This window comes from Xyrauchen texanus, chromosome 7 (genome assembly GCF_025860055.1).
Source record: "Xyrauchen texanus isolate HMW12.3.18 chromosome 7, RBS_HiC_50CHRs, whole genome shotgun sequence".
Taxonomy (NCBI): Eukaryota; Metazoa; Chordata; class Actinopteri; order Cypriniformes; family Catostomidae; genus Xyrauchen; species Xyrauchen texanus.
In genome coordinates, this window is record NC_068282.1 from 46,528,139 (window position 1) to 46,555,614 (window position 27,476).

Sequence of the window (27,476 nt, forward strand, 5' to 3'; positions counted from 1 at the left end):
CTTAGCGTAAAGCTGACAATTTACACAAGGTTTATTTCTATTTCTTCTGCTCCAAACTTACTTCAATCTTACTTCTCTGTCTGCTCGTATGAATGTAACACATCATAAGAAAGTGTTTCACCGCTGTTCAAATGCACTTTGGATCGCATCATTTATATGTATGTTTTCCATCTGAAAGGACTAAATATTAAATTAAACAAAATGACAATAAAATGCAAAGTATTCTCTTCAGTAATCAAATACTTTTTGAATGTAGCTGTATTCTAATAACCAATTATTTAAATTGTAACTGCAGTGGAATACATTTACTTATATTTTGTATTTTAAATATGTAATCCCGTTACATGTATTACACTACTTAACACAAATATATATATATATATACACAGTATATACAAATTATTTGTGAAATATTATGGGGATTAACTGGAAGAAATTGAATCCCAAGACCTGTGATTTGTAGTAGGCCTACACAATAAAAGTCCCCATCTTCATCCCGTCCATTTTTCCATCTTTCCTGAATTTCAAACTTATAATTCAAGATTTATTTTTTTACTTTAAATTGATCATATAATGTGAGGGAATCGTACACTGGTACACTGTACACTGTATACATCCTAATGAACTTCAAGGCTTTTCACGTTTCCTCAAATATATAATTTTTATATTTATACAATTTAAAATGACTTTAATTTAGCTGCACAATATCTCATCATTTTAAATAGTGGCGTGAGATCCACTCATTGAGACTTTTATTAGTTTAAATGACGTCATTCAGGAACTCTGAAGCCACTGGCGCCCCAAACTCTGCCCCAAATACTCCTCCCTCCTCGCGCGCTTGAACGTTCCTCTTTATTGTCTCCAACGCTCGAAGTGACAGCAGACACATGCGCCAGTAGCGCTCAGAAAAACGGATTGAAGTGAAATGAAGGTAAAAAAGAGAGTGACTTCCACCTGTATGAGAACTCATGCTTTACCAGAGTGTGTTTGTGTGTGTATGTGAGTTTTGGGTGAATCTGACGGGTCAAAATCAAGGATGTGCGCGTGATTGTATGGCGATTAGCTCTTTTGCATGCTTCTGAAGGGAGGTGTAGGTGTGTTTATGATTCTATCTCATCGTTTAAAGAGCTGGGTGATCTGACATGACATTTCTGCTGCAGGGATTATGAAATCTGTTGTAATCAGACATCAAACGTGTTATTTCTTATCAGTGCATCGTACAGACCATCTCTGTGTTGCGTTTGGTTATGTATTTTTGTTCAGATGTCGATAGGAATGATTTATTTTCATCATATTCGTCTTTAACAGTGAGCAGCATTTGTGATAAAGCACAAATATCTTAATAAAGAAATTAATCTGCTCATCAGCATCAATGACATTAGACTGATTTATATATTTCGTCCGTTTTATGAACGGCACTGGTTGACTTTTCAATTTAGACCAGAAGTATTATTTACTGTCCTAATATTTGGTGTGGTTTTGAAAAAAAAATCCTAATACTGTTTATATCAGTTGATGCCAGTTGTAGTATATTGTACATATGTAATGTATATTGACATTGAAGTAATGGAGGTATATTGACAGTTCTACACCTCCCAACAGAAAGTGAGAGACTTTATGAATATAAAGAATATATGGGACAAGTATAACAATTTATATCAGTTGTTAGATAGAGCACATTGGGTTTGCTGGAGAATCACTTTGGTTTAATCTCAGTGCCAGCTGTCATGATTTCTGCATTAATGTCTGGAACAGAGATGATCTAGAATAAATGCTGCTTCAACTGTTTGGATTCATGCCATTTCAGAGGTAGAGAAACATTTGATCAACACAGCCACACCCTGACAATTATCAGTGTACTTTTAGGAAGTGTCTATTTTTTTGCTGTGCTTTAATTATGGAAATGCCATTGGTCTGGTCCTCTTACTGTCCTTTGTTGGTACTTGCGACTTCTGCACACAGGGTTTTGTATCATAGGCTGGTCAGAGTTTCTGGGCATACGTCCTGATATTACAAGAACAGAGATTGTCGTTACAAGCTTTGAACTTCCCAAAAATAATGAGAACTTCCTTAAGAAAGACAAAAAGAGGATGATTGTACATAACTGTGTATTGGTTGTCCATGGCAGATGGTCGTGTATTATGTGACAAATATGATGTAACCCTCCTGTGCTTCTGCATATCATTTGACAAGAACAATAATATAAGCATAAACTGTGTGCGAGTTGTGTCAATGTTTAATAACTAAAATAATAGTAATATGTCATGCTTGGATTGAAAATCCCTCAATGGAGTAATGGCTTCCCCAAAACTTGTGTAATTAAGTTCACTTGGTGTTCATATAGAATGAACTTTACTATTTAAGTTAATGTATCTAGATCCAAGTAGACTTAACTCATTACGAAACAACTATTTGCACCAAAATAACATAAATAATACTACAAAAGAGCTAAAGCCTCTATGACTTCTTAATAACAACTATTTAAATAATTTATTTTATCCTTATGTTTCAAAATTACTATTCATTTATTTAGTAGTAAAACGTATTTAATGAGTAAAAAATGACTTGAGTGCACCTTTAAGGCAACTTGATTATTCCAGTAATGGCAACATTAGGGTTTACAGTGTACCTTGATAAACATCACTTATCATAATGTATCGTCAATAATAAAACAGGTTTTTCAGCTTTGATGTTTAAACATATGAGTTGCAGTCCAAGGTTAAATTGTCCTTCTGAGTAACATTAAACACAAGCTAATGCAGGCTAATTTCACTTTCACTTTTGTTAGAGGTATTCAGAATGTTTCACAAGCATTTGCAAGGAATGATAAAACACCTTCATTGTGTTTCATAAGTGCAGTCAGTTTGCAAAATTGTTATAACCACAGTTTCCACCACAATACCACAGTTACAGTATCTGTGTAATTAATATAAAACTGTGGTAAGTTGGTATTAGCCACCACTTTCATCGCTAAAATATATTAAAATCAGGGCCTGGATACCTGAGCGACCACTGATGCTGACTACCACCCCTGGAGTCGCAAGTTGGAATCAAGGGCGTGATGAGTGACTCCAGCCAGGTCTCGTAAGCAACCACATTGGCCTGGTTGCTAGGGAGGGTACAGTCACATATGGTAACCTCCTCGTGGTCACGATTAGTGGTTCTCGCTCTCAATGGGGCGTGTGGTAAGTTGTGGGTGGATCACGGAGGGTAGCATGAGCCGCCACATGCTGTGAGTCTTCACTGTGTAATGCACGATGAGTCACATGATAAGATGCACGAATAGGATGCACGAATTGACAGTGCATTTTATCACGAAGTGGAGGCAAAAGAGACTTGTCCTCCGCCACCCGGACTGAGGTAACCGCACCACCACGAGGACCTACTAAGTAGTGGGAATTGGGCATGCCAAATTGGGAGATAAGGCGATACAAAATTCTATATACAGTATATTTAAATAAGAGAAAAATTCTGAAAGCTTTTTAAAGGAATATTCCGGGTTCAATACAATACAGCATTTGTGGCATAACGTTTATTACCACAAAAAACATTTTTTTGACTGATTTTTCTTTAAAAAAAAACAAAAGTTGAGGTTACAGTGAGGCACTTATAATGGAAGTGAATGGGGCCAATATTTGAGGGTTTAAAGGCAGAAATGTGAAGCTTATAATTTTATAAAAGTACTTGCATTAAGTCTTCTGTTAAACCTCACGTATTAGGTGAGCTGTTAAGTTATTTAATTTGATGTTTTTGCGGAAGGACAGGGTTTTAAATTGTAAAATTAGATATAATTTTTTAATGGATTATATGGATTTTCTCACTAAAAACATGTTAACACGTACATTGTTTACGTCTTGTGGTATACTTTGAAAATAATGAGGAATTAAATGTTTACAGATTGGCCCTTTTAACTTCCATTGTAAATTCTTCACTGTAACCCAGATTTTTGAATTTTTTTTAAAAAACATTTTTAAGTCAATGAATATGATATTTGCTGTTGTTTGCTGAAGTTACTGGAATACTTTGTTGTATCAAGGTACATTTTTGTAAGGGGCATTTCTGCACTCCGTTTTCATTCCATATTCAAGCCATTCCAAGATTCCCATCGTGTACAGTACTGTGGGATTTCCCCCCTGAAGACCTCAATAACAGGAAGTTCTATTCTGCTCATTTAAATCACACGAGAACCTTCAGTACAACAGGAAGTGCCCCTCATTCCCCACTCTCAAGACAACTGTTACATGGCCTGTCTAGAGGAAAATACACTTTAGCTTTACATACAGTGGCCCCAAGCATTTGGATGGTAAAGTCGCATGACACTGCATGATGTAATAAAATATCAAACATATGCAAACAAATGATATAGCACCTTATCAGAACTAATATCACAAATATCACCACACAGGATTAAAATGTTGTCCTTCACTCAAATACACACACACTTGCTTAAGCATACTCAAATGTTCAGTGGAGGATTAATCTGCCAAACAACTGGAGGAAAAACTGTCTGGCAGAGCTGGAACGTTAGAGAGAGAGAGGGATTGTAGGGGGAGGGATTATATACAGATGCATCATTTAAAAAATGGTCTTGGATGACACTCTCATAACTTTCTGTCAATATCACAGTGTATTTTGTGTCTTTAGATAGAAGCTGGAGTCTGTGCATCTCCGTGGTGTTTTGATGCAAAACAGGATGTGACATCAGCTGTTTTAAATCTTCTGCTCGTGCGGTTTGGGCATGAGTGAGGAGTCCCGCCCTCATTCGCCCAACTGACCAATCAGAATGTTCGAGGTGAAGCCCATGAGCGTGGAGAAGAAGGAAACAGCTGCGGGAACAGGTGTGTGTGTGTGTGTGTGTGCGTGCGAGAGATTCTCAGACAGTCAATTCATAGTTAGTTTATGACTGTAACCAGAAATAATAATAATTTTTTCACCTAAATAGAAAATATGTTACAGAGCAATCTGAGACAGAGTTATAATAGTTTTAAAGTTTTACAGTTTCATTCTCTCATCATTTACACACCCTCATGTCATCCTAGATGTGTATGAGTTTCTTTCATCTGCAGAACACAAATTAAGATTTTTAGAAGAATATCTCAACTCTGTAGGTCCATACAATGCAAGTAAATGGGGGTCAAAAACTTTGAAGCTATAAAAAGCACATTAATGCAGCATATAAGTAATCCAAACGACTAGTGGTTTAATCCATGTCTTCAGAAGCGATCTAATCGGTTTTGGGGGAGAACAGACCAAAATTCAAATCCTTGACATCAGCAGTCTCCTTGACGATCATGATTTTAAGCTTGATTACACTTCTGAGCTCCACCTAGAGCTCTGCGCATGCCTCAAGCACTAGGAAGTGTAATCGTTCATGTCTAGGGACTGCAACAGCAAGATGTACAGTGAAAAGGAGTAACATTTTTGTCTTTTCTTACCCAAAACCAAATAGATCGCATCTGAAGACCTGGATTAAACCACTGGAGTCTAATGTATTACTTTTATGCTGCCTTTTATGTGCTTTTTGGGGCTTTAAAGTTCTGGCCACCTTTCAATTGCATTTTGTGGACCTACAGAGCTGAGATATTCATCTAAAAATATAAATATTTGTTCTGTAGAAGAAAGAAAGTCATACACATCTGGGATGGCATGATAAGTAAATTATGAGAAATTTTCATTTTTGGGTGAACTATTGCTTTAAATGGACAGCAGATGGTGTTGCATGGCTGCATAATTGCAACGTGCAACCACAAATTGCCAGCATGTGGTTGTTACACAAAATGTTTTTTTTCCTGGCCTTTTCTGACCCACATTCAATGAAGTAAAATGTTCACCTTCTGGCTGAAATGTTTGTCTCTCCTGTAGATGAGGGCAGTAATGTGTGTGACAAGGCCATCAATGTGTGTGGAGGGGATTCGTTGTATCTGTACGAAGGTCAGGACTGGGTCATCTCACCCTCCTGCTCTCCAGAGGAACCCGGCGCCATCTCACCCGTGCTGGCAGAGGAAACTTTCCGCTATATGAGTAAGTTACCCTGTGTGCGTGTGTGTGTGTGTGTGTGTGTGTGTGTGTGTGTGTGTGTGTGTGTCTAGCAAAACATATGTGCATAACTGTAATGTTGCTATTTCTATCAAGATAACATGGTGTCAAGTATACAAACTGCACTATATTTCAAGTTTGTGTGTGCAAACACACATCCACATAAGTGCTCATCTAAAGGGATGCTCCTGAACTCTTAATATTTCTGTAATTTGTAGTCTAATCCATTCATTTCCAATGGCTGGTCATTTTTGACCGGGAACACAACAGATGTAACAAATTGAAATAAAACCAAAAACATTTTAAAGAAAATGTTCAAAAACATTCTGGTTTTCAGATACTATATGTGAACAAAGTCAAGGAATTTTATTCAAATTGGATTAAGTAGTTGGTTACATTTGAAGTCACTTATGATAATGATTTTAAGTTGATTTTAAACTCAACATGGCAAAAGCTGGTCCCTGACATGTAATCTGTCAGCCACTATTCCCGCTTTGTCTTAATATTTAAATTATTAGATTGTCCCTGTAATAGTTGCACTGTAAGTCGCTTTGGATAAAAGCGTCTGCCAAATGCATAAATGTAAATGTAAATTTCTTGCCTCTGTCGTTTGCTGATAAGCCGGTCTTACTGCCTCGCACTATGAGAGTTTTCTCATTGAAATCCTCCTCCTCCTCCTCAGCACCACCTGTTTAAACCTGCGTCAGCAGGATCTTATGTATATCTTTGGGGTTGTACACATCAAATGTGTTTTTATGTTCATCTGCGCTGTTTTTAAATTTTTTTAATTTTTTTTTTTTACATGTGCTCGATGGATGTCTTTGCACCGTGTCTCACAGATTTTTCAGTCTCTGTTTAGACGCCGTCAGGAACTTGCTCTGCAGCAGCAGCGTAAGAATATCTAGTATGCCAAAACTGAATCTACTAACTAGGGATGTTCCGATACCATTTTTTTGAGAGGAAGATCGAGTACCAATATTTTCTTTCAGTACTCGGCAATACAATACCTATTTTTATGTTTTATTTTTTCTGAATTACACATCAATAGTTTTTTTTTCCAAAACAGTTTCATTATCAAAATGGTGTCTAAATAAATGAATTCATTCAAATCGAACAATTAATTTTCAACATAATAGTCTAATATTTGTATCAAATGAAGTGCATTTATACAGAACCACACAGCACATCCAATATATAACATTAGAGTTATTTTTGTCAAATAAAATACTGCATAACAGAGCAGCACAGATTTGAGATGTATATAAATATAATACAGTTACTATTTATTATTATTATTATTAGTAGTAGTAGTTGTAGTACAGTGGCTATTACATATCTTTACAGTAGTGATGTATTTCTGTCATACTTTTTCCATTTTAAAGTGAGCTTTGATTTTGGCGTAAAGTTTTATTTTGAAGCCCTTTCCGTTTCTCTGTGTGTATGATTGTAGCTTCTAACTTCTGGAAAAGCAGGTCACTTCATGACCCATTGTGGTTATTAAACTGCAAAAGGCTGTTAAATTTAATTTAATAAATGTGTAGTCTGTATGTGCCTCACACTACAAATTGAATTGGCGCTCTGCTCGCTGTTATTTGATATAAACGAAGCTCGCGATGCTCATGATGGTGTTTCTGTGTATGAGACAAGGAGCTCTTAAAGGTATGAGCACTTTGTGTTTTTATGTTAGCACAACACCTGCTCCACACATTCACAAGCACTCACATTTGAAGCATGCAGCACATGCAAACTATATATGTATCTCATTTAAATGCAGCATTTGCGGTTTAACAACACTAGGACATAACTTGATTAATTTGTGCACTGATAGTTTACGTATTGGCATTTGTACGCCAGATGGTATTGTTTTTTGGTATCAGAGGATTTTTTACAAGCATGAGTACAAGTACATGAGCATGCTATCAGGACATCCCAATTACTTAACATTTTCAGAAAGTTGTCTGCCATTAGGTTAAGTTAGTAGCATCGCTACTTTTAGTAAGTTAATTCCCCAACACTGACTTGCATATACTGTGTGTGCCTGCCCCTGGCAAGGGCACAGGAATTCTCTGGTCAGGTCTCTTAAGTGCATTGGACAGCACAGTCGAGCGGGTATCGCGGGGGGTAGGGACAGATGGATGAATAGAGAAAGGAGAGGAGAGGAGAAGATAACAACAATCATGCCGGTGTTTAACATACACAATGAGGAGCTATATGATCAGTTTGCTGTAGAAGGTGAGACGATAGCAAGATTCGTGAATGCAGTGAGGATAGAGACATTTGAAGCATTGGAGGTTTATTTTTGTTTGTGTTGCTACAGAGCGTACATGACTTCTGGCAATGCAAGGTCATCTACAACAGACATAGCATGCTGGGTGAACTCATGTGCACTGAGATTTGTGTGTGTGCACATTTTTGTGTGCTTATGAACATGTATTAGTGGCAAAATGGCATTTCCTTTAACTTGTTGTGCCAGTGTTGGTTTGGGCGTGTGCTTTTCTCAGCAGTGTGTACAGGAAGTGAGGGCGTGAGTTTCTCTGCGTCTGAGATCGGACACTGATGTCGTCTGTGACTGCTCATGTTGTGCTGATGTCAGTGCATGACATAATGACATGTTCAACACAGTGTTTCCTACAGAATATTACAACTGGGACTGTCGATTTAAGGCGTTAACTTAGTGTGATTGATTATATAAAAAAGTATGTGTTAAAAAGTATCAGAATTAATCATTGCACATAACCTGTACGTTAATTCCGTAATACAAATATGCATTTTCTTCAGAGCAGTTCAAGTCCCTGCGTCAGCAGGGGCAGTCAGCACACCCTGAGCAAAACTCATCTTTGGGCACTCTGCTGTGCCTGATCCATTAGCAGAGGGGAATCTGGGGCCAGCAGTAGTCTGTTGGCAGGGGTCGTAGTGGACACAGGACACTAAAGGGCGAATAATCAGTTAGGAGGGGTTGGGGGTATGTAGGGTTGATCTGAAAAGAGGGGAGCATGGCCAGAGTCATGCAGAGACTATTTTCCCTAGTTTCACAGAGTTGGGAGGTGAGCCTGATACTAAAAATAAACAGAGAGATAGAGAGGGCAGATGGAGGCTATTTTTAATTTATAATTGAAAAGCTGAACATAAGAGGGCATGAATGAGAGTGGAATGCCATTATAGAGGGAGAGAAAAGACTGATATCAAAGAATACAACAGAAGTGCAGGGCTTATTTAAATAATCAAGATTACAATTAAAGCTGCCACAATTAACTAAACATGAAATGTGTCGATTACAGCATTCTATTCCAAGTCCAGTCCCATTGCGTTCAGTTCTGAAGTGGACCTTTTTTTAGGTGTTTTGATTCACTAAAACAGCAATAAAGTAATTCAGGACACAGTTTTAAGATTGTTTTGGATGAAGAGCATAAAGATGCACAATATGGCTACATATGCCCATACAAAATAAGTATGTTAATTCTATTAATCGAAATACAGTATGTCACAGTTACAATATCAAGGAAAATAATTTACAACTTGATTTTTGTCTTAAAGAGATCGTTCACCCAAAAAATGAAAATTCTATCATCATTTACTCATCCTCATGATGTGTATAACCTTCTTTCATCTGCTGAACACAAACGAGGATTTTTAGAAGAATATCTCAGCTCTGCAGGTCCATACAATGCAAGTGAATGGTGGCTAGAACTTTGAAGCTCAAAAATCACATAAAGGCAGCATAAAAGTAATCCATACGACCGTAGTTGTTACGTTTATATCTTCATAAGCGATAAGATAGGTGTGGGTGTGAAACAGATCAATATTGAAGCCCTTTTTTACTATAAATTCTCTTCCCTGCCCAGTAGGTGGTGATATGCATAAAGAATGTAGCTCACCAAAAACAAAGAGAAGAGTGCTTAGGAGGGCTGTTTGAAAGTGGAGATTTATAGTAGAAAAGGACTTAAAATTTATAATTAATAGTAATTGAATTAAAAACTGTTAAAATATAAAAATTATTCAAATAAAAAAATATTTAAAGCTTATTGCAAATATTGATATATATATATGTGTGTGTGTGTGTGTGTGTGTGTGTGTGTGTGTGTGTGTGTGTGTGTGTGTGTATATACACACACACACATACTACGAGAGTTTTCTCATTGAAATCCTCCTCCTCCTTAGCACCACCTGTTTAAAACTTCGTCAGCAGGATTAAACTGACTGTATCATGTGTGGTCGCTACAGAGTTCTTATTGCTGTGATCAGAAGCAGATACCATTGATTAACAACTTTTGAGCTCACGATAGGTTTGTCTTTAAAGATTTATAAGATTTATCGTCGTTAATAATCAATTCCCTTATGGAAAACAATTATGAGATTTTTTACTTAAGGAACCAGACTGTTCAATCAACAATTCACCAAAATACCACAGCTACTGCAGTTAGTGTTACTATAGTATCTGTACAAATACAGTAACAAGTTTGACTTAAATAAATAGTTTTTGCAAGGGCAGCTGTTTTGAACTGACTGTCACCATCTGATGTTTTACTACAGGGCAAAGGTCTCCGCATGTCTGTGATGACTAATGCGTTACGTATTGCTGAGGTTTGCCAGATCTCTCGGTGACACCATTAGTTTAGATGATATGGACATCTAGATCAGATCAAGAGCAGATCCAAGCAGCTGTAACGGAACTGCAGCGTGTCATGAGTATTTGCGGATCTGTGGTTCTCAGTGTCGCTGTGTGTGTGTTTGTGTCGAGGAAGTTAAAGTTGTGATTGATTGCCAGGATGTTTCCGTTTTGTGATGATCTCCCAGCCCACTTCATGACTTCAGGTATGGACTGTGTTCATTTGTCAAAAGAATGCAAGGGAGTAGGTATTGATCTTTCAAATGTGTTTTTGTGAGGAATTTTGATGGATGCATTGGAACATTTTGAATGCTAAGGCAAGATGTGAAATACTGTTTTTATTTTAGTTTTTTATCTAAGAATATTAGGCTGCTGTAACATGCATTAAGACCAAAGTATACTTTGTTAATTTAATCGCATAAAATAATATTAGCTGAGAAAGGCCCTCAAACAAAGATAATTTAATAATCATTTACATTTTTAAATTAATTAATTACATGGCATGCCGATTAATTTATTGCATTAATTGCAATTAATTCCATAAATTAATATTGCTGAGAAAGGTCCCCAAATAAAGATAATCGAATATAAATAATACATAATAGTTCAAATAATTATAATAATTATTAGGGATGCCATAAAATAAAGATATATCGATTATTGATCAGCACATTATTTTTATTAATAAATTTTTGAGGCAGCGATATATTAACATCATTAGCTCGATTACACTTCCTAGCGCTCTGCACAAGCGTCAAGCATTGGTACACAAGCTTGAAATCATGATCATGCCTAGAGACTGCAATGGCATGTTTCGTGTGGGTTTCTTTTAGGCTGCCTTTATGTGTTTTTTGGAGCTTCAAATATCTGACCACCATTCATTTGCATTGTATGGACCTACAGAGCTGAGATAGTCTTCTAAAAATCTTACTTTGTGTTCAGCTGAATAAAGAAAGTCATACACATCTGGGATGGCATGAGGGTGAGTAAATGATATGAGAATCTTAATTTTTGGGGGAACTATTGCTTTTAGAGTTCTATAACTTTTGTATGGCAGTGTACCAACACTTCCTCAGCATCTAATATCTCTCTGCCTTCTCGTCTTTTTCTGTCCTCTCTCTCTCTCCCTCTATCCTTCTTTTGTTCATTCTGCAGCTTTTCTAGCTGTGGGTCCCTCCTCTTACACCTCCTCTAAAGGTAACACACTCTCTCTAGTTTCCACTTTTTTCCTGTACTCTCTCTAACACTCTATAGTCCTTTCTAGTGCTTGCCTCTATTTTTTTAGCAAGTAGCTAGCTGCATGTCCTCTGCATGTATGGTTTGATGACTGTTTACTAGGTTGTAGCAAAGCAAAAGTCTATAATACTCATATTAAAGTGATCAATAAAAACATTATAATAAATAGCTTTTCTTACTCCTCTGATAGAGAAGTACTGTCTAGAAACAAATGCTGTTAAAGTTGCATTCTGTCACTTGGACTTAAACTGACAACCAGCGACATGGATTCAGCATAATTTAAAATCACTAGTTTTCAATTTCAGATGCCATAGTAGAACTTTAGTATTCACAGTTGTATACATAGGGCCTACATATACTGATGCCTCTGGACACATCTTCAGTTATGTGCCGGAATCATCGTGTGTTTCGGGACTTTCAATATCATACACCCTCCTCCAGGTGACCCAACCAGGCATGATCAGATCCCAGCTTGTGTCCAGATGGCTAGCTACTTATGACTCCATGGGTCACCTCTTTTGAGCAACAGCCATCTTGAGGCCCTCTCTGCCACTTCGGTGGTACTGCGGATGGCTCTCCTCTTCCTCTCTCCTTCAATGCCCAACTTGCTGAAGGTTCTGGCTCTCGTTATCCATCCAGCCTGCTGACAGTTGCTGACCAACCCTACATACTTGGAGAGCTTCCTTTCAAAGGCCTCATCCAAGCGATCTTCCCAAGGGAATGCCTGTTCCAGCGGCACAGCTTGCTTAGTGGACTCAGACACAAGGACAATGTCCGGTCACAGGGTAGTGGCTGCAATATGGCTAGGGAACTTCAGCTGCCGTTCGAGGTCCACCAGAAGCTGCCAGTCCCTTCCAGAGGTCAGGATGCCTGTAGATGTTCCTTTTTTGTTTATTGGCTGCTCCCCAGCTCGGAGGGTCGGACCCTCTTTGCCCACTCAACTCCTGTGCTGATAGCTTCAGCGCTGGTTTTCAGGACCTGGTCATGCCTCCATCGGTACCGTCCTTCTCCAAGTGTCTTTGTACAGCAGCTGAGGATGTGCTCCATGGTTGCTCACTTGGTGCACAGTGGGCAGACTGGTGACTTTCCCCCATAAGTGCAGATTTGATGGGCTTGTAAGCACTTGGATAAACTGTCTGCCATGATTACATAATCAATGAGTGAATGTGTCAAATAACAGGATGGTTACTGAGATTAAGCGAGTAGTATTCAGCTGGTCATGTGATTCTAACATGGCCGAGTAGTATTCAGCTGGTCATATGATTCTAACATGGCCGCCCCCATGATTGCACTGCTTGTATGTGTGTGCATGTGTAGAGCATTTAATATGTTGTGTGGGTGGTATATCACTTCCTGTTTTGGTTTGTTTTGCCAAAAAGAAACCAACTTTTAATATTTGTGGGACTGTTTATATTTTCTATGCATGCATGCTTGCGTTTCTGTTTATTTATCCGTCCCGTTACTTGTCTTTCTTGCTGTAGTTCTGAGTGCTGATCGGGTGGAGCAGATGACAAAGACCTACAATGACATTGATGTGGTCACACACCTACTGGCTGAAGTGAGTCATGTGATTCGTCAGCTAACTGTGAGGAAAAAGTGAAAGTGATTTGAAATGGTCCCTGATTGTGCTTTGATTTCACAGAGGGATCGGGATCTGGAATTGGCTGCTCGGATTGGACAGTCGCTTCTGCAGAGGAATCATGTACTTCAAGAAAGGAATGAATCGTTGGAAGAGCAGCTAGCGCAGGCCTTAGACCAGGTACAACACACACAAATATTTAAAGGCACATGCAGGACATGTAAACCGGTTGTGATTAAACATGTAAGCTGCATACCCACCAATAAAGGACAGTGAGTAACTGCAAGTACCAATGCTACTAACTTGATACTTTTTTTCAGTAGCATAACAGTTGCTTTCTGTTTTAAAAATTGCATAATTTCTAAACATATTTTTTGCAACCATCGGTGCAATTTTTTTGAATTATGTTTCTAGTTAAACATGCACTAGACAGCTGTCTTTGACCGTTGCTGATTTGTCTTGCTGGCTTTTCAGCATATCGCACATGAGCACCGCACGTTTAAGACGCGTGTCTGTTTAAAAGAACTTCAGATTTTGAGTAGGTTGTCATTTGGCAAGTTACTTTTGTATTATACTAGATTAACACCGATACACTGACAATCTCTCTCTCTTTCTCTCAGGTTCATCAACTTCAGCATGAATTGGGAAAGAAGGATGAACTCCTGCGCATGGTCGCGAGTGCCAGCGAGGAGAGTGAGACTGACTCCAGCTGCTCCACGCCGCTACGCCACCCGGCGCCTGCAGGTGCTGCTCTCGCCCTTAGCCAGCTGGAGGTACTACAGACCAAATTACAAGAGCTGGAGGAAGAGAATTTCTCACTGAGATCAGAGGTATATGTGCGTTTTTACCCTTTAAGCTCAGATGGGCCCACTAGAAAAAAGAAAAAAAAAAACATAAAAATATTAATAAATACAGTCTTGACAAACACAAAATAGGTAAAGTTTGAAAGCTTAGAAGCTCTACTTTACAATGCATGCAGGCTTTATGACCAACAATGTACAATGCTTTGAAATTTGCAGACAAATCAGAAGTGTTCCAGTTTTGAAACTTTATAAAAAATAAATTGCAATGTACATCAAAATTACAATCTCATCAAATAGCCATGTGTCATATGTTGTTGGAAAGCTCACAAAGGATGGAATACAACCAGCCTATTTGTTTTTCTCACAGACAAAAATATAGCTAACTAGATGGCTTTGACAATTATGTTGTTGTTGCCTCTGTTTTATTTAGCTTATAACTTCACAAAATGTAACATAAAATATATTATACCATTATATGATTATCTTTCAAACGAGCCCACACACAAGGTAATCTGATGCATAGATCATTAGATAATCCACATGAAGCACAAAGTTACAGATGGCCACCAGGATATGGCGCCAAGTAAATAACACAAACTCAATGATGACTCAAATGACACAGAATGAAACTCATTGAGTCAAAAGGCTTTCATTCTGTGAAATCTAATGACTAAAGTCATTAGATGCTATGGACAAGTCTCCATGCTATGTATACCTTTAGTCATTGTTGTGTTTGCATGTGTAAATGGCTCTTATGTACAATTATTATGTTTTATTTGTTTGGAGAGGCTTTTGGACAGATGGAGACGTTTTTGGACACTATGATAAATAAGTTTTGTAATGCTATAATTTTGTATTGCTTTGTTGAATCAACACAAAATCTTACTCAGTTACAGTTGACATGATTGGGAACAAAACAAAAGCAGTTTTTCGGAGCCACCTTGTTTACACCCAGAGGTATATAATGTCAAATAAGAAATGTATGAAAAAAAAAAAAAGTAAATGTTTTGCAAAATTTTTTCTTTTTGTTTTTTTTTTTTAGATTTTTCAGCTGTTGACCCACCTTGTTTTGTTTTTTGTCGAGTTATAAGTCTTTTAATTTTGCGTAAACCACTGAAACCGTAAATCTTTAAAAAAAACCTTCAGAGCTTAAAGTGTAAATGTGTTTCAACTCAGGGCAGGTACTAAGTTGCAATCAGCTGTTATTTTAAGAGTGTAAGAGCGTTTTTATGAAAGAATGGATGTGACCATGAGCTCTGGTGATCTACAGGCCTGTCATCTGAAGAGAGAGACATTCACATACGAAGAAAAAGAACAACAGTTGGTGAACGACTGCGTTAAAGAGCTACGTGAGTATCTGAACATTTAGACATTCTGGTTCTGTTCCAAACCTAGTGAACTGCCTTACTGTCTAGATTGGCAGCCATCTTCCAAGGGGCCATTAACAAGGCTTTGTTGCCCCCGTCTGTGCGGTTTTGTTATGTAAGCATGCACTTGACAGATGTCTTTGACCGTTGCAACAGCATCTCACACTTGAGAGCCATGTTTTTATGACTCCGTGTCAATTTAAAAGAACTTCGACTTTTAAAAACGTATCTTGTGCTACCTGCATTCTGTTCCATTCGTTGCATTGAACGTTTATTTAACGCAAGAATGCATGTTTCGTGAGGCAGCAGCTTAACTGAAATGATACCTCACAAGTGACTGATTTAAAAAGCTCTACAACTCCCTCCATCAACTAACGATCACTCACGTATCCAACACAAACAGCGCTACTAATGTGAAGTACATGATAGAGACTTGAATAACTGTGGCAGGTGACCGGATTGGCCTTTGAAAAGAAATGCTGTTGTTTAAAATGTAACATAAATTAAGCGTAATCTACAGCATTTGTGGCATAATGTTGATTACCACAAATTGTTTTCCGACTTCTTTAAAAAGAAGAGCAAAAATCAAGTTTACGGTGAGGCACTTACAATGGAAGGGAATGGGACACATTTTTGAGGGTTTAAAGACAGAAATATGAAGCTTTTAATTTTATAAAAGCTCTTACATTAATTATTCTGTTAAAACTTGTGTATTATTTGAGCTGTAAAGTTGTTTAAATTGTTTTAGGGTAGTTTTAGGGTTTATGACATTACATCGTCATGGCAACGAAGTTGTAAAATTGGATATAACTTTGCAAAAAAAGGTTAGTAAGTGATTTTAACACCTTAGCAAATTATGTTAACATGCTTATTGTTTATGTCTTTATGACTTGTGTCTATACTTTTGAAACAGTGAGTATTTCAAAGTTTCTGTATTGGCCCCATTGACTTCCATTGTAAGTGCTTCACTGGAACCCAGATTTAGCTTTTTTTTAAGAAAAGGAAGGAGTCGTCCAAATACATTTTTGTGGTAATCAGTATTATTCCACAAATGCTGTCGATTGAGCTTAGATTGTTGTGGCGGGGTGGAGGGCGGAGCCAGGTGGTGATTCTACACACCCGGTCCCTTATCAGGCTAATTAAGCCTCCGAGAGGGATAAAGGCTGATGGCAGATGGTGGTGCGACGAGAGAGAGATAGTTTACGGACATATCCGTCATGTGTGTGTTTGTCTTTTGGTTTAAGTTATTAATTAAAATATTATTTATATTGCCAAGCCGGTTCTCGCCTCCTCCTTTACAATTGTATTGAACCCGGAATATTCCTTTAAGCTTTTGACGAACAGTGGAAAGACTAAGGCGTGAGTCCGATCCTCAGAGCAAAATGTTGTCTTGTACACGAGTGCTAACCAGGTGTGATTTGCTTAACATGTACATTAAGAACACATTTTACGTGTATGTGTGTTTGTTTCAGGTGAGTCAAACAGTCAGATGGAGAGTCTTTCAGATGAACTTTCTCAGAAGAGCGAAAATTTACTGAGACATCAGGAGGAGATTGCTCAACTCCTCTCACAGATCGTAGAGGTTCAACACAGAGTCAAAGAGGTCAGAAGACGCAAGATATAATGCACTATTCAACAGTTATTATTTCTTGTCTACAACTATAGTCACAGTTAGGGCTGAAAATAATAATTTGAAAAATTAACAACAGGGCCAAACCTATGCAGTTTACTTGCATATATTTAACAGATATTATAATCAACTCAACCAAAACTGAAGTTAACATTAAAGTAAATAAGTTAACCGTTAAATCAATTTTGGGTGTTTAAGAATCGTTATCGGGATTTTTGAAATGACGATTGCGATTAAATGGAAAATCGCAATTTCTTTACCCAGCCTAGACAAAGTAAATAGTGTTTACACAGTGGTAAGTATTGCATGATTGGTGTTCTCTTTCATACATTATCACTTTATAGTTGTGTGATGTGTAAACATATGTATACGTTTATGTATTTGAGTATATCTGTGTGTTTACGGTTTGTCAGTTAGCGCTTGAGAAAGAGGAGTTGAGAATTCACCTTCAAGCCTCAAAGGAAGCCCAACGACAACTCACTGCTGAGGTAAACATCTACACACACGTTTTGCCTCATTAACACACAGTAAGCTCCAACAGTTCTGGGTTAAGAATGCTAATTTTGCCTTTTTTAAATGCAATTTTAAAAGCCTTCTTTGGATTTATCCGCTTGAATTAAGGTTTTAAACCCTTTAAACTGATGTTTACAAGTATTAAGACAAAGCAGCTTAGTCACTGTGACTAAGGAGAAAACACAAAGTCATGTAACTTAATTAGGTGGTAGTGGTGTGGTTTTCTTATCTGCTATTGACTCTATATAATCGTTGCACTTACGCAGAATTTATGAAATATCACAATAAAGGCTGGATAGTTATAGCAGGTGCTGAGGTCACGAGACAAAGTGTTCGTTAATAATCAATGCTGTGACCAGTTCACTGCAAAATAACATCTTTAATCACAAACTGCAGCACCCTGCACAATATAAACATGTCGGTATGCGTGTGTGTTAGCTGAAAGAGCTGGCGGACAGGAATGCTGAGTGCATGGGAATGTTACATGAATCTCAGGAGGAAATTAAGGAACTGCGCAGTAAGAACACCCCGGCTGCAGGCCTGCGCAGACACCTGTCTTATGGACTGTACCCAATGGTGAGAAATACAGTTAATATCCTCCAGAACCTTTTAAATGATTTCTCCTTCATGCACACACTTTCATTAGCATATGCTTCCATTAGAGGTCGACCGATTGTGGATTTTGCCAATAACTGGTTGGTGGACAAAGCCGATAATGGGCGATAGTTTTTAAAATCGTTTTTTTTTTTACTATGACAGGCACAGAACCAAGAGTCTAAAATGAAAAATATTCCAAATGCAGTTTATTATTTAACCAAAATCCCAATTATAACCAGAATTGTTTTTTAGATTTGTTGCATAACGTGGGAATTTTAACTATATAAAAGCCTGAAACACACTGGTGACTCTTATTTTGAAATGACGGAGACTTGTCTAGTTACAAGGCTCTATAAATAAGTCGTTATTTACCAAATTAAGCTTTTTAGTGTCTATATATGAAGGTTTTTGTATATACATCACTAGATAAGGTTTATTATTATTCACAAGATATGATGTTGGAGACATGATGTACGTGCTGACGAGGCACGTTTCTATATAGTCACATTTTTCGTTGCATGCTCTCGATTAAATTTAGAACATTTAATTATCTATTTAAAATAACCAAACTTGTGCTGGCCACCGAGGAACACAAAGGAATAAAAAAAAAACTAGTGGTAACTTTTGATTTTTGCCGATAACCTATAGTTTAAAAAATTAACTATCGGAATCGATTAATCAGTAAAACCGATATATCGTTCTATCTCTAGTTTCCATTCCCATATATAGTTCTTAATACAAGTGAATTTGGGAACACTTCACTTGAAATCTGTATACAATCCATTATAAAGGTATTGATAAAGCAACTATCGGCACAGATTATTTGGTAAAACCGATATATCGGTCTATCTCTATTTTCCGTTCATATCTACGGTTCTTAATACAAGCAAATTTGGTAACACTGTATTTGAAAGCTATACAAATAATGCTTTATAAAGTATTCATAAGGCAACGATCAGCACTGATTATTCAGTAAAACCGATTTATCGGTCTGTCTCTAGTTTCCACTCACATCTACATTTCTTAATATATGTGAATTTGGTAATACGTTACTATATTTCTGATGTTTTGTTTACTAAGATAGCTCAAATCAAGAAGGAGGAAAAATATTGTAAATTTATTGGCTATTCGTCCAGGGATATTTTCAACGATTTCATCCTCACAAGTACATGCAAAACTTCAAACAAATCTCTGCATGTTGCTTTGGGTTTACTAAACTACAAATATCAAAGTCCTTTTTTATGTGCATCAGGATTCTCTGGCAGCGGAGATTGAGGGGACAATGAGGAGAGAACTAAGTGTAGATGATGAAATCGTATTTCAGGACCAGCGGTGAGACTTGCCATACACACACACACACACACACACACACACGCACACACACATGCACACACACACTGTCATGCATCAGTCCTTGACCTTAAATGACCTTTGACCCCTGTCTGCTTTTGGATTGAAGGTCGGCCCATAAGCGTGTGTTCCAGACGGTGCGGTCTGTGAATGAGTCTGTTATGAGAGCGGCAGCCTCAGCGCCTCCGATCCCTGGCTCCGCCCGCAGTGGCATCATCATGACAGCAGTACCCTATCAATCACACACACCAAACACAGAGGAGGGAGATGCAGATCTAAACACCACCAAGTGAGTTTTGACTGGAGATTTCGTCTTTCTGAATAATTGCGATCCCAATATCAATTCTTAAAATCCTTATTGCGACTAAATAATTTGCATATGTGACCACATTTCTGTAATTAGTTAATGGCTGGTCAATTTTCAGATTTCACTCACCGTTGATTAATTAGTAAAGTGGTGGCGTAGTGACTCTCAGTTGCCTCTGCGTCTGAGACCATCATACCATCTTATCATGTGGCTTGTTGAGTGTGTTACCTAGCAACCTAGCGAGTGTGAAGGCTTCACACTATTCTCTGCGGCATCCGCGCATGACTCCACGACCACGTACCCCACCGAGAGCAAGAACCACATTATAGCGACCATGAGGAGGTTACATCCCTATCTGCCTTTATCCCTCTCGGAGTCCTGATTAGCCTGATAAGGGACCGGGTGTGTAGAATCACGACCCGGCCCCGCCCTCCGCCCTACCACATGACCATCTGCATTTTACGTTTACATTTATATATTTGGCAGACGCTTTTATCCAAAGGGACTTACAGTGCACCTATTACAGGGACAATCCCCCTGAAGCAACCTGGAGTTAAGTGCCTGTCTCAAGGACACAATGGTGGTGGCTGTGGGGATCGAACCAGCAACCTTCTGATTACTAGTTCTGGGCTTTAGCCCACTACACCACCACCACTCCTTGTTTGACCAGAAACAACAAAAAAGAAATAATTAATTCTAATCACACATAGCATGGATGCAGTAAAGAAGCTGTGCGACTCCACTTTTGTTAATGCACTCACTGAACTGCTGCTATTCTTAAAGAGGCAGTACTGTTTTGGCACTTGTTCTACATACCACTGTAAATACTTGTAAATTGTACAAATTATGCGCCGAGTCTTTCAGACTCAAAACTCCAACAGTAAAGAACATAATCATTCATAATTCCAACCCACATTGTGCTTCATTTAAAAACACGAGTCTGTTTGTTACAGAGAGAACACTCGCCTGGGTCAGCCAGGCACTCCGGGTGGAAATGACCTAACGTCTGCCATACATCGCCTTTCTCTGCGGAGGCAGAACTTCCTGTGTGAGCGACAGTTCTTCCAGGCTGAGAGAGATCGGAAGCTTCAGGGAATTGCGGCAACAGAGTTAGGAGGCGGGAGCGGCTGCAGTTCACCAATGGGAAGCACTGTCTCTTCTTTCACCAACCTATCAGAATTCTCTATCTCCTCAAGCTGTTTCAAGACCTTTCTGCCTGAAAAACTGCAGATTGTTAAACCTATGGAAGGTGAGTAGAGAAGAAAACTAAAACCACAAACACTGTTAATTGTGCTAAACTTGTATTAAACTAGGAACTTTCTTTTTTAAGATAATTCATGAAATCTCAATCACCTTTTGCCCTAACCTGCAGGTTCTTTGACGCTTCATCACTGGCAGCAGCTTGCTAAACCCCACCTGGCCACTATTCTTGACCCCCACCCAGGCATAGTGACCAAAGGCTTCTGCCCTCTTCCTCAGGACGATGTTTACCACCTGACAGACCTTGAAGAAGATGAAGACCAGCAGAGGCCACGATGGGAACTGAAGAGAAAGGGAGAGGAGGCACAGGACGCAAAGCAAAAAGAGGAAGATGAGGATGAAGAAGGAATCACCTTTCATGTGCAGTCATCGTCCACTCCCAAGGAGAGGAAGGAAAGGTGTGTCCTAACCTCAACTAATGCCCTACCCATTCCTGCATCCCTCAGGAGCTCCCCTGTGCCCATAACAGCAGCTGTTTCCTTAGCAACAGCTGGTAATCAGACAGTCAGCTCAGCACCTGTAGTATCAGGCTCAGCAGCTCCCCATTTTGACCTGAATCTTGGTTCTAAAGCGCCCTCTACAGGTAAACCGCTGTCACTGCACCCACCCCTGTTATTAAAGACATTTAGTAATCAGTCTAATGTGTTTTTCTTTGTGTTTAGCTGTAAATCCTGGAAAGTATCAAAGCTCCACCTTTTCCACGTACACTTTTACTACCTGTCGGATCCTGCATCCTAGTGACAGCACACAGGTTACACCCAGGTAAGACATGTATTACTCGTAATCAAATGGTTTTGTTATCATTTCTGTATTTAATTTTTTTATATACTTTTTTATTATTAATATAATATTTATATAATTTTTTAATATATAGAAAATATATAATTTATTATATTAATAATAAAAATCTAATAATAATTAAAAAAAAAAATATATATATATATATATATATATATATATATATATATATATATATATATATATATATATATATATATATATATATATATATATATATATATATATATTATATAGAGTGAATATAATATGTAAAAAATATATTTTCTTTGTGTATTACTTTTTTTTTTGTGGTGAAATGCGACAATAGATTATTGTAGAGAAATATATATATATATATATATATATATATATATATATATATATATATATATATATTATATATATATATATATATATATATATATATATATATATATATATATATATATATATATGTATTATATTTTATTTATTATATAAAGACAATGTAACTTAAAAAAAAAATATTTTCTTTTGCTAAAAAAGATTTTGTGGGGAAATGTGACCATTATAACCATTATATAAAAAGCATCGAGACACTCAAGCTTGTGCTAAATTGCCTGTAGATTGCTAAATTCTAGTACATCCAATTCTTGGAACAAGACATGTTTCATTTTATTCATGCAGTTTGTCTCTCTGTCTCTCAGCACTGCCTGTAGTCCGTCTGTGATTGACAACACCCCGAGTTCTCTCCGGACCGGTTCCAGTACACCCGTCACACCCTGCAGGCTGAGTCTGGGTGACTCCTTCCCCATACGCTGCCCTGCAGCACCCCCTCGTGGCCTTGCCAAACTCCTGCTGGAGAAAGGCATTTCTGCTCAAGGTCCCACGCTTGTGGCACCACCTAAAAAGCCTCTTCCTTTGCATCCTCTCCCCAGCACCCCGCCTAACTCTCCCTCCCACTCCCCATGCCCCTCTCCTGTGCCCATCGATTCACGATCCACCTCGTCTGACAACTTTCTGGCGTCCCGTCCTGCCGAGCTCTTTCTGCAAGATGTTTACGGGCATAAACTCGGCCGTGCCCCAAGACCAGATCTCTTAAGCCCGGAACACACCCCTCAAGAGCAGTCAGTCAAATCCGACCGCTATGGCATCAACCTCGTGGAGCATCTACGCAAGCTAGGTTTGGATAAAAAAGTGCACCAATTGATGGATGCAGATGGTGCCCATACATCTGCCACGTTCCTCGCAACAGGAGGAGGCAGTTTATTGGACGGAATTCGCCGTAATCAAAGTCTACCTGCGATGGTTGGTCACCGCAGTGCGTCTGTCTCCAGTCCTTCCTTTCCAGTCCAGCCTCCTCACCCTATTTCCCTGGCCCTTCCCACTCCACCATGGGGGAACCTAAAGGAACCACACCCCACACGTAGACATGCCTCCCTTTCTCATGCCCCACCCTCTCTGCATAATTCATCAACATATGGGAGTGGCCTCAAACAAACCGGAAAACGATGAATCGATGCCATTTTTGGGTGACTCTGACTTCATATCCTTATTAACGGTCTATTTCCCCTCCCGTTTCCCATAAACCGAGAGAGAGAAAGAGGCTCAAAGACATTTAAAGAAGGAACTGCGTTGTTTTGAAAAGCACAATAATGAAGTAAATGTGTCTTGTTGCCATGTTAATGTTCAAAGATTTTGAAGGCCTTATCATTGCATTTGAGAGGAAGTCTACTAATCTCAAATTTTCCCCTAAACACCACCTTTTCATCTTTTTGACACATGCATTTTCTCTCTCTTTCTTTTATTGTCCTGCCTTTCAGATCCTTTATTTTGTCTGATTGACACGTCTGTTAACTCATGGGGCTGTGGAGCTGTGCTGTTTAATATGCTTTAGGAAGGAACAAGGATGTGGGCTTGATTGAAGATAGGAAGGAAATAAAAGCATGATGAAAAGAAGGAAAGAATACCAGACGAAGAAAGGAAGCAGTAAGGAAGGAAGGAAGGAAGGAAGGAAGGTAAGGAAGCAGGAAATAAGAAAAGAAAGGAAGGACTGCAGGAAGGAAAGAATGAAAGAAGGAAGGTAGGAAAGGAAGCAGGAAGGAAGGAAAAGGAGAAAGCAGGAAGTAATAGAAGAAAGCATGAAGGAAGGAAGGAAGGAAGGAAAGAAAAGCTGGAAGGAAAGATAGAAAGCATGAAGTAAATAAGGAAAGAAACCAGGAAGGAACAGAAGAAAGCAGAAAGGAAAGAAAGAATGCGGGAAGCAGGAAAAGGAAAGTGCAAGAAGGGAAAAAAGAAAGTAGGAAGGAAGGAAAGAGGATGACAGAAGGAAAGAAATCAGGAAGGAAAGAAATCAAGCAGGAAATGAGAAAGAAGGAAAGATATCAGGAAGGAAAGGAAGCATAAGGAAAGGAAACAAACAAACAGGAAATGAGAAAGGAAGTAAAGCAGGAACAAAGGAAAGAAAGCAGGAAGGAATAAAGGAAAGAAGGAAAGAAAGCCAGATATTATAAGTCTGGAAATGTGAAGGTTTCTGTAAGTTTATTCTTAATTTAGTGTCACTTTGACTCACTCTCGTGGAGGTTTGCATGTAGAACAAGTGGAAATAGAAAGTTGCATCTCCGCAGCCTCATTTTAGTGGTCTTGATTCATTCAGAGGTTCCTTTTAGGGATAGAAGGCTGATTCCTCTCAGGTGTTTAGTAGAACTGTTAATTACAGCTTAGCTATTGTATTATTCATTTTTGCAAGCTATTAAATATTCATGTCCTATATACTGATAGCATGCTAGTGTACCTGAACTAAAGCTCCTCCTCCTCACTTGTCCAAATCATTTATTTATTCATTTGCACAGAATTTATTGGTTGTTTGGGAAAGTTGGTCTTGGAAAAAAAAAAACGATCTGGAATGCTCAGGATTTTATTTACTTTTTGTTCATTCTGTCCTTCTAAACTACTTGTCACCTTGTTCTAAATGTTTTTATTTTATTTTATTTTGACATATTCAGGGACAGTACTTAAGGGAAAGGAGTGACTGGTTCATACGTACACTAGATGTGTCAAAAGGTTCAAAGTGATGCACACAGATTTTACACGTTTTTTGCTTAACACAGTTTTATAACTGAACCTGAAGGGAATTGTTCTTTTGATTTTCTTATTTTTGTGAATATTTATTTCCACTTTTTTTTTTTTTTTTTGCTTCTTTACTAGAGTATGATGCATGTCAGTTTTTGTTCATTCTATATTCCCACGACATCCCTCAATGATCCAAAGGAATTTAGTGACGAGAATACAGAAAATCGTTCTCTTTCTTACCCATCCGACAGCCCAAGATAAACACTGTATTACAGTATGTGTTCTTGACTGTGACCTTTGACCCCTGAGTTAATTGTTCAGTGACCTCATATGTGCTTCCTTTTTATTTTCACTTCTACTTTCCTCTGTTCTCATTTTATGCACTTTTGGGTTTTTTTAACTAGAAATGTGTTATTTTTATTAAACAGACATTACCTGTGTTATCTAACAATACAATAAAACTAGACTATTAGATGATGCGTAACTTGAGTTAATGATATTATTTACTAACCTATTTCATTTAGGAATGAGATTTTAATATATTTCATGTTTTTGTTTTTTTGGGGGGTTTGAGAAGGGACTCGAATCTCTAAGACATTGTATATAGGTTTAAACCAAAATTATTTGTTCATTATGCCTGAATTATCATTTTATAAGCTAAAATGTTGTGTTTATGTGGTAAACTGATCTTTTTGTGTTTTGTTGAAAACATAACCTCAGCACAGGGGAAATAAATCCGTCTGATCAAACTGCTGTTGCAGGTGAGACATTAGTGAGCTTTTGTTAGATGCTGATGAACAAAAACACCAACTAAGCTAAATGTGACTTAAACTACTCTGTGTATATCATAATTTGGGGCTATTCGTCACTATTTCGGATCAAATCATACACATTTTCAGAATTATACCAGCATGGCTGCTGCTACATTGGTGGCTTTATCTGAGCTGAATTGTATGGTGTTTAATGCATGATTTGAGTTTTAAGTTTCAAAGTGTCCTTATTTCCATCCTGCTGTTCACGTTATCAAGCTCTCTGCTGCAGTTCAGGTCAAAGATTAATGCTTGAAGGTGATGTCACAAGAAATTCCTTTTGTGCTAATGACATGGTTAATAGACCTAGTTAGATGACATACAGGTACAGTAGAAACCATGACCCATTGCGTTTTCTTATGTGTTTAACTCTTATTAGAATCCTGTGTCCAGTGTCATTGTTTTTCTAATAAAACAAACAAAAATCAACCAGTGTGTCCTATCCATTCTGTACTCCTCAAACAACAATTGAAGTCGAAGGCTTTTATTAAAGTTTTTTCATGTTTGAAACAATCTTACAGTACATTGCAGTCTTTCCCGTAATTAAATTATGCAAAAATTTTATCATATTGAATTTTTAAACATATCATTACCATAACTGTTGCGTAAATATTTTCCATAGTATGTTTATATACATATTACATTTGTGTCATTGTTTTCATGATAATTAAGCACATTTTCACCCCCAGTTATCATTACCATTATGTGTAAAAAAAAAAAACCTCTATTTTCAATTGTAAAATATACATTTATATTGGCGTTGTTATATTTATGATAATTAAGCACATTTTCACCCCTAATTATCATTACCGTAATTTATGAAAAACCTCAATATCATTACTGTATACTAATATATATATATATATATATATATATTTCTTATTGTAAAGTGTAATATATATATATATATATATATATATATATATATATATACATATACATATACACACACATGTGTCATTATTCACCCCTAATTATCATTACCGTAATTTATGAAAAACCTCAATATCATTACTGTAATGCAAAAAAAATATATATATATATATATATATATATATATATAAACACGTGTCATTATTTTCATGATAATTAAGCACATTTTCTCCCCTAATTATCATTACCGTAAATAAATGTTTGTTGCAGGGCGGAGGGCGGGGCTGGGACATGATTCCACACACCCAACCCCTAATCAGGCTAATCAAGCCTCATAGACGGATAAAGGCCGACTGGAGACTGCAGTGGGATAGAGAGAGAGATTTTCGGACAGCTGTCTGACACATTTGTGTGTTTGTGTTTTTGTTAAATTCATAATTTAAATATTATTTATATTCTCAAGATGGTTCTCACCTCCACCTTTCTATTAATCCCTTTACACTAGTGCCAAAATCCAGGACGGAGGAGGGATGTGCCATAGTGGAGTTCTCGCCGCTACCATCCACCCAAAAGGAGCAGCCTCGGCCATCTGCCAGATTTTTGGGCAGATTTGTTCCCAGAAGCTAAATCTGAAAAAACCTCCCTTTGGGGACATCTAAATGTTAATGTTTTAAAATGT

At 37.8% G+C, this 27,476-nt stretch overlaps 1 protein-coding gene across 3 annotated transcripts; it reads left to right on the forward strand.

Annotated features, from left to right (window-relative positions):
• The first annotated feature begins 825 nt into the window (after positions 1-825).
• On the forward strand, positions 826-26,347 carry LOC127646535 (trafficking kinesin-binding protein 2-like). Of its 3 annotated transcripts, XM_052130286.1 has the most exons (17): positions 826-931; positions 4,645-4,838; positions 5,863-6,021; positions 11,798-11,839; positions 13,360-13,436; positions 13,521-13,637; positions 14,078-14,287; positions 15,531-15,609; positions 17,100-17,230; positions 17,671-17,745; positions 18,209-18,346; positions 19,620-19,699; positions 19,827-20,006; positions 20,978-21,273; positions 21,397-21,867; positions 21,947-22,046; positions 22,751-26,347. In XM_052130286.1, the coding sequence occupies exons 2-17, from the start codon at positions 4,784-4,786 to the stop codon at positions 23,556-23,558; spliced, it is 3,018 nt and encodes a 1,005-aa protein (XP_051986246.1). In that variant the 5' UTR covers positions 826-931; positions 4,645-4,783; the 3' UTR covers positions 23,559-26,347. The 3 variants fall into 3 exon arrangements, with proteins under 3 accessions (XP_051986246.1, XP_051986247.1, XP_051986248.1); XM_052130287.1 differs by lacking the exon at positions 11,798-11,839; XM_052130288.1 differs by lacking the exons at positions 826-931; positions 4,645-4,838; positions 5,863-6,021 and adding an exon at positions 8,166-8,268.
• Positions 26,348-27,476: the final 1,129 nt, after the last annotated feature.

Coding starts and splice junctions, on each gene's coding strand:
- LOC127646535 (XM_052130286.1), top strand. CDS start 4,784: ATGTTCGAGGTGAAGCCCATGAGCGTGGAGAAGAAGGAAACAGCTGCG. Junction 14,288..15,530: donor ATTTCTCACTGAGATCAGAG/GTATATGTGCGT, acceptor GGTGATCTACAG/GCCTGTCATCTGAAGAGAGA. Junction 19,700..19,826: donor ATCGTATTTCAGGACCAGCG/GTGAGACTTGCC, acceptor TTTGGATTGAAG/GTCGGCCCATAAGCGTGTGT.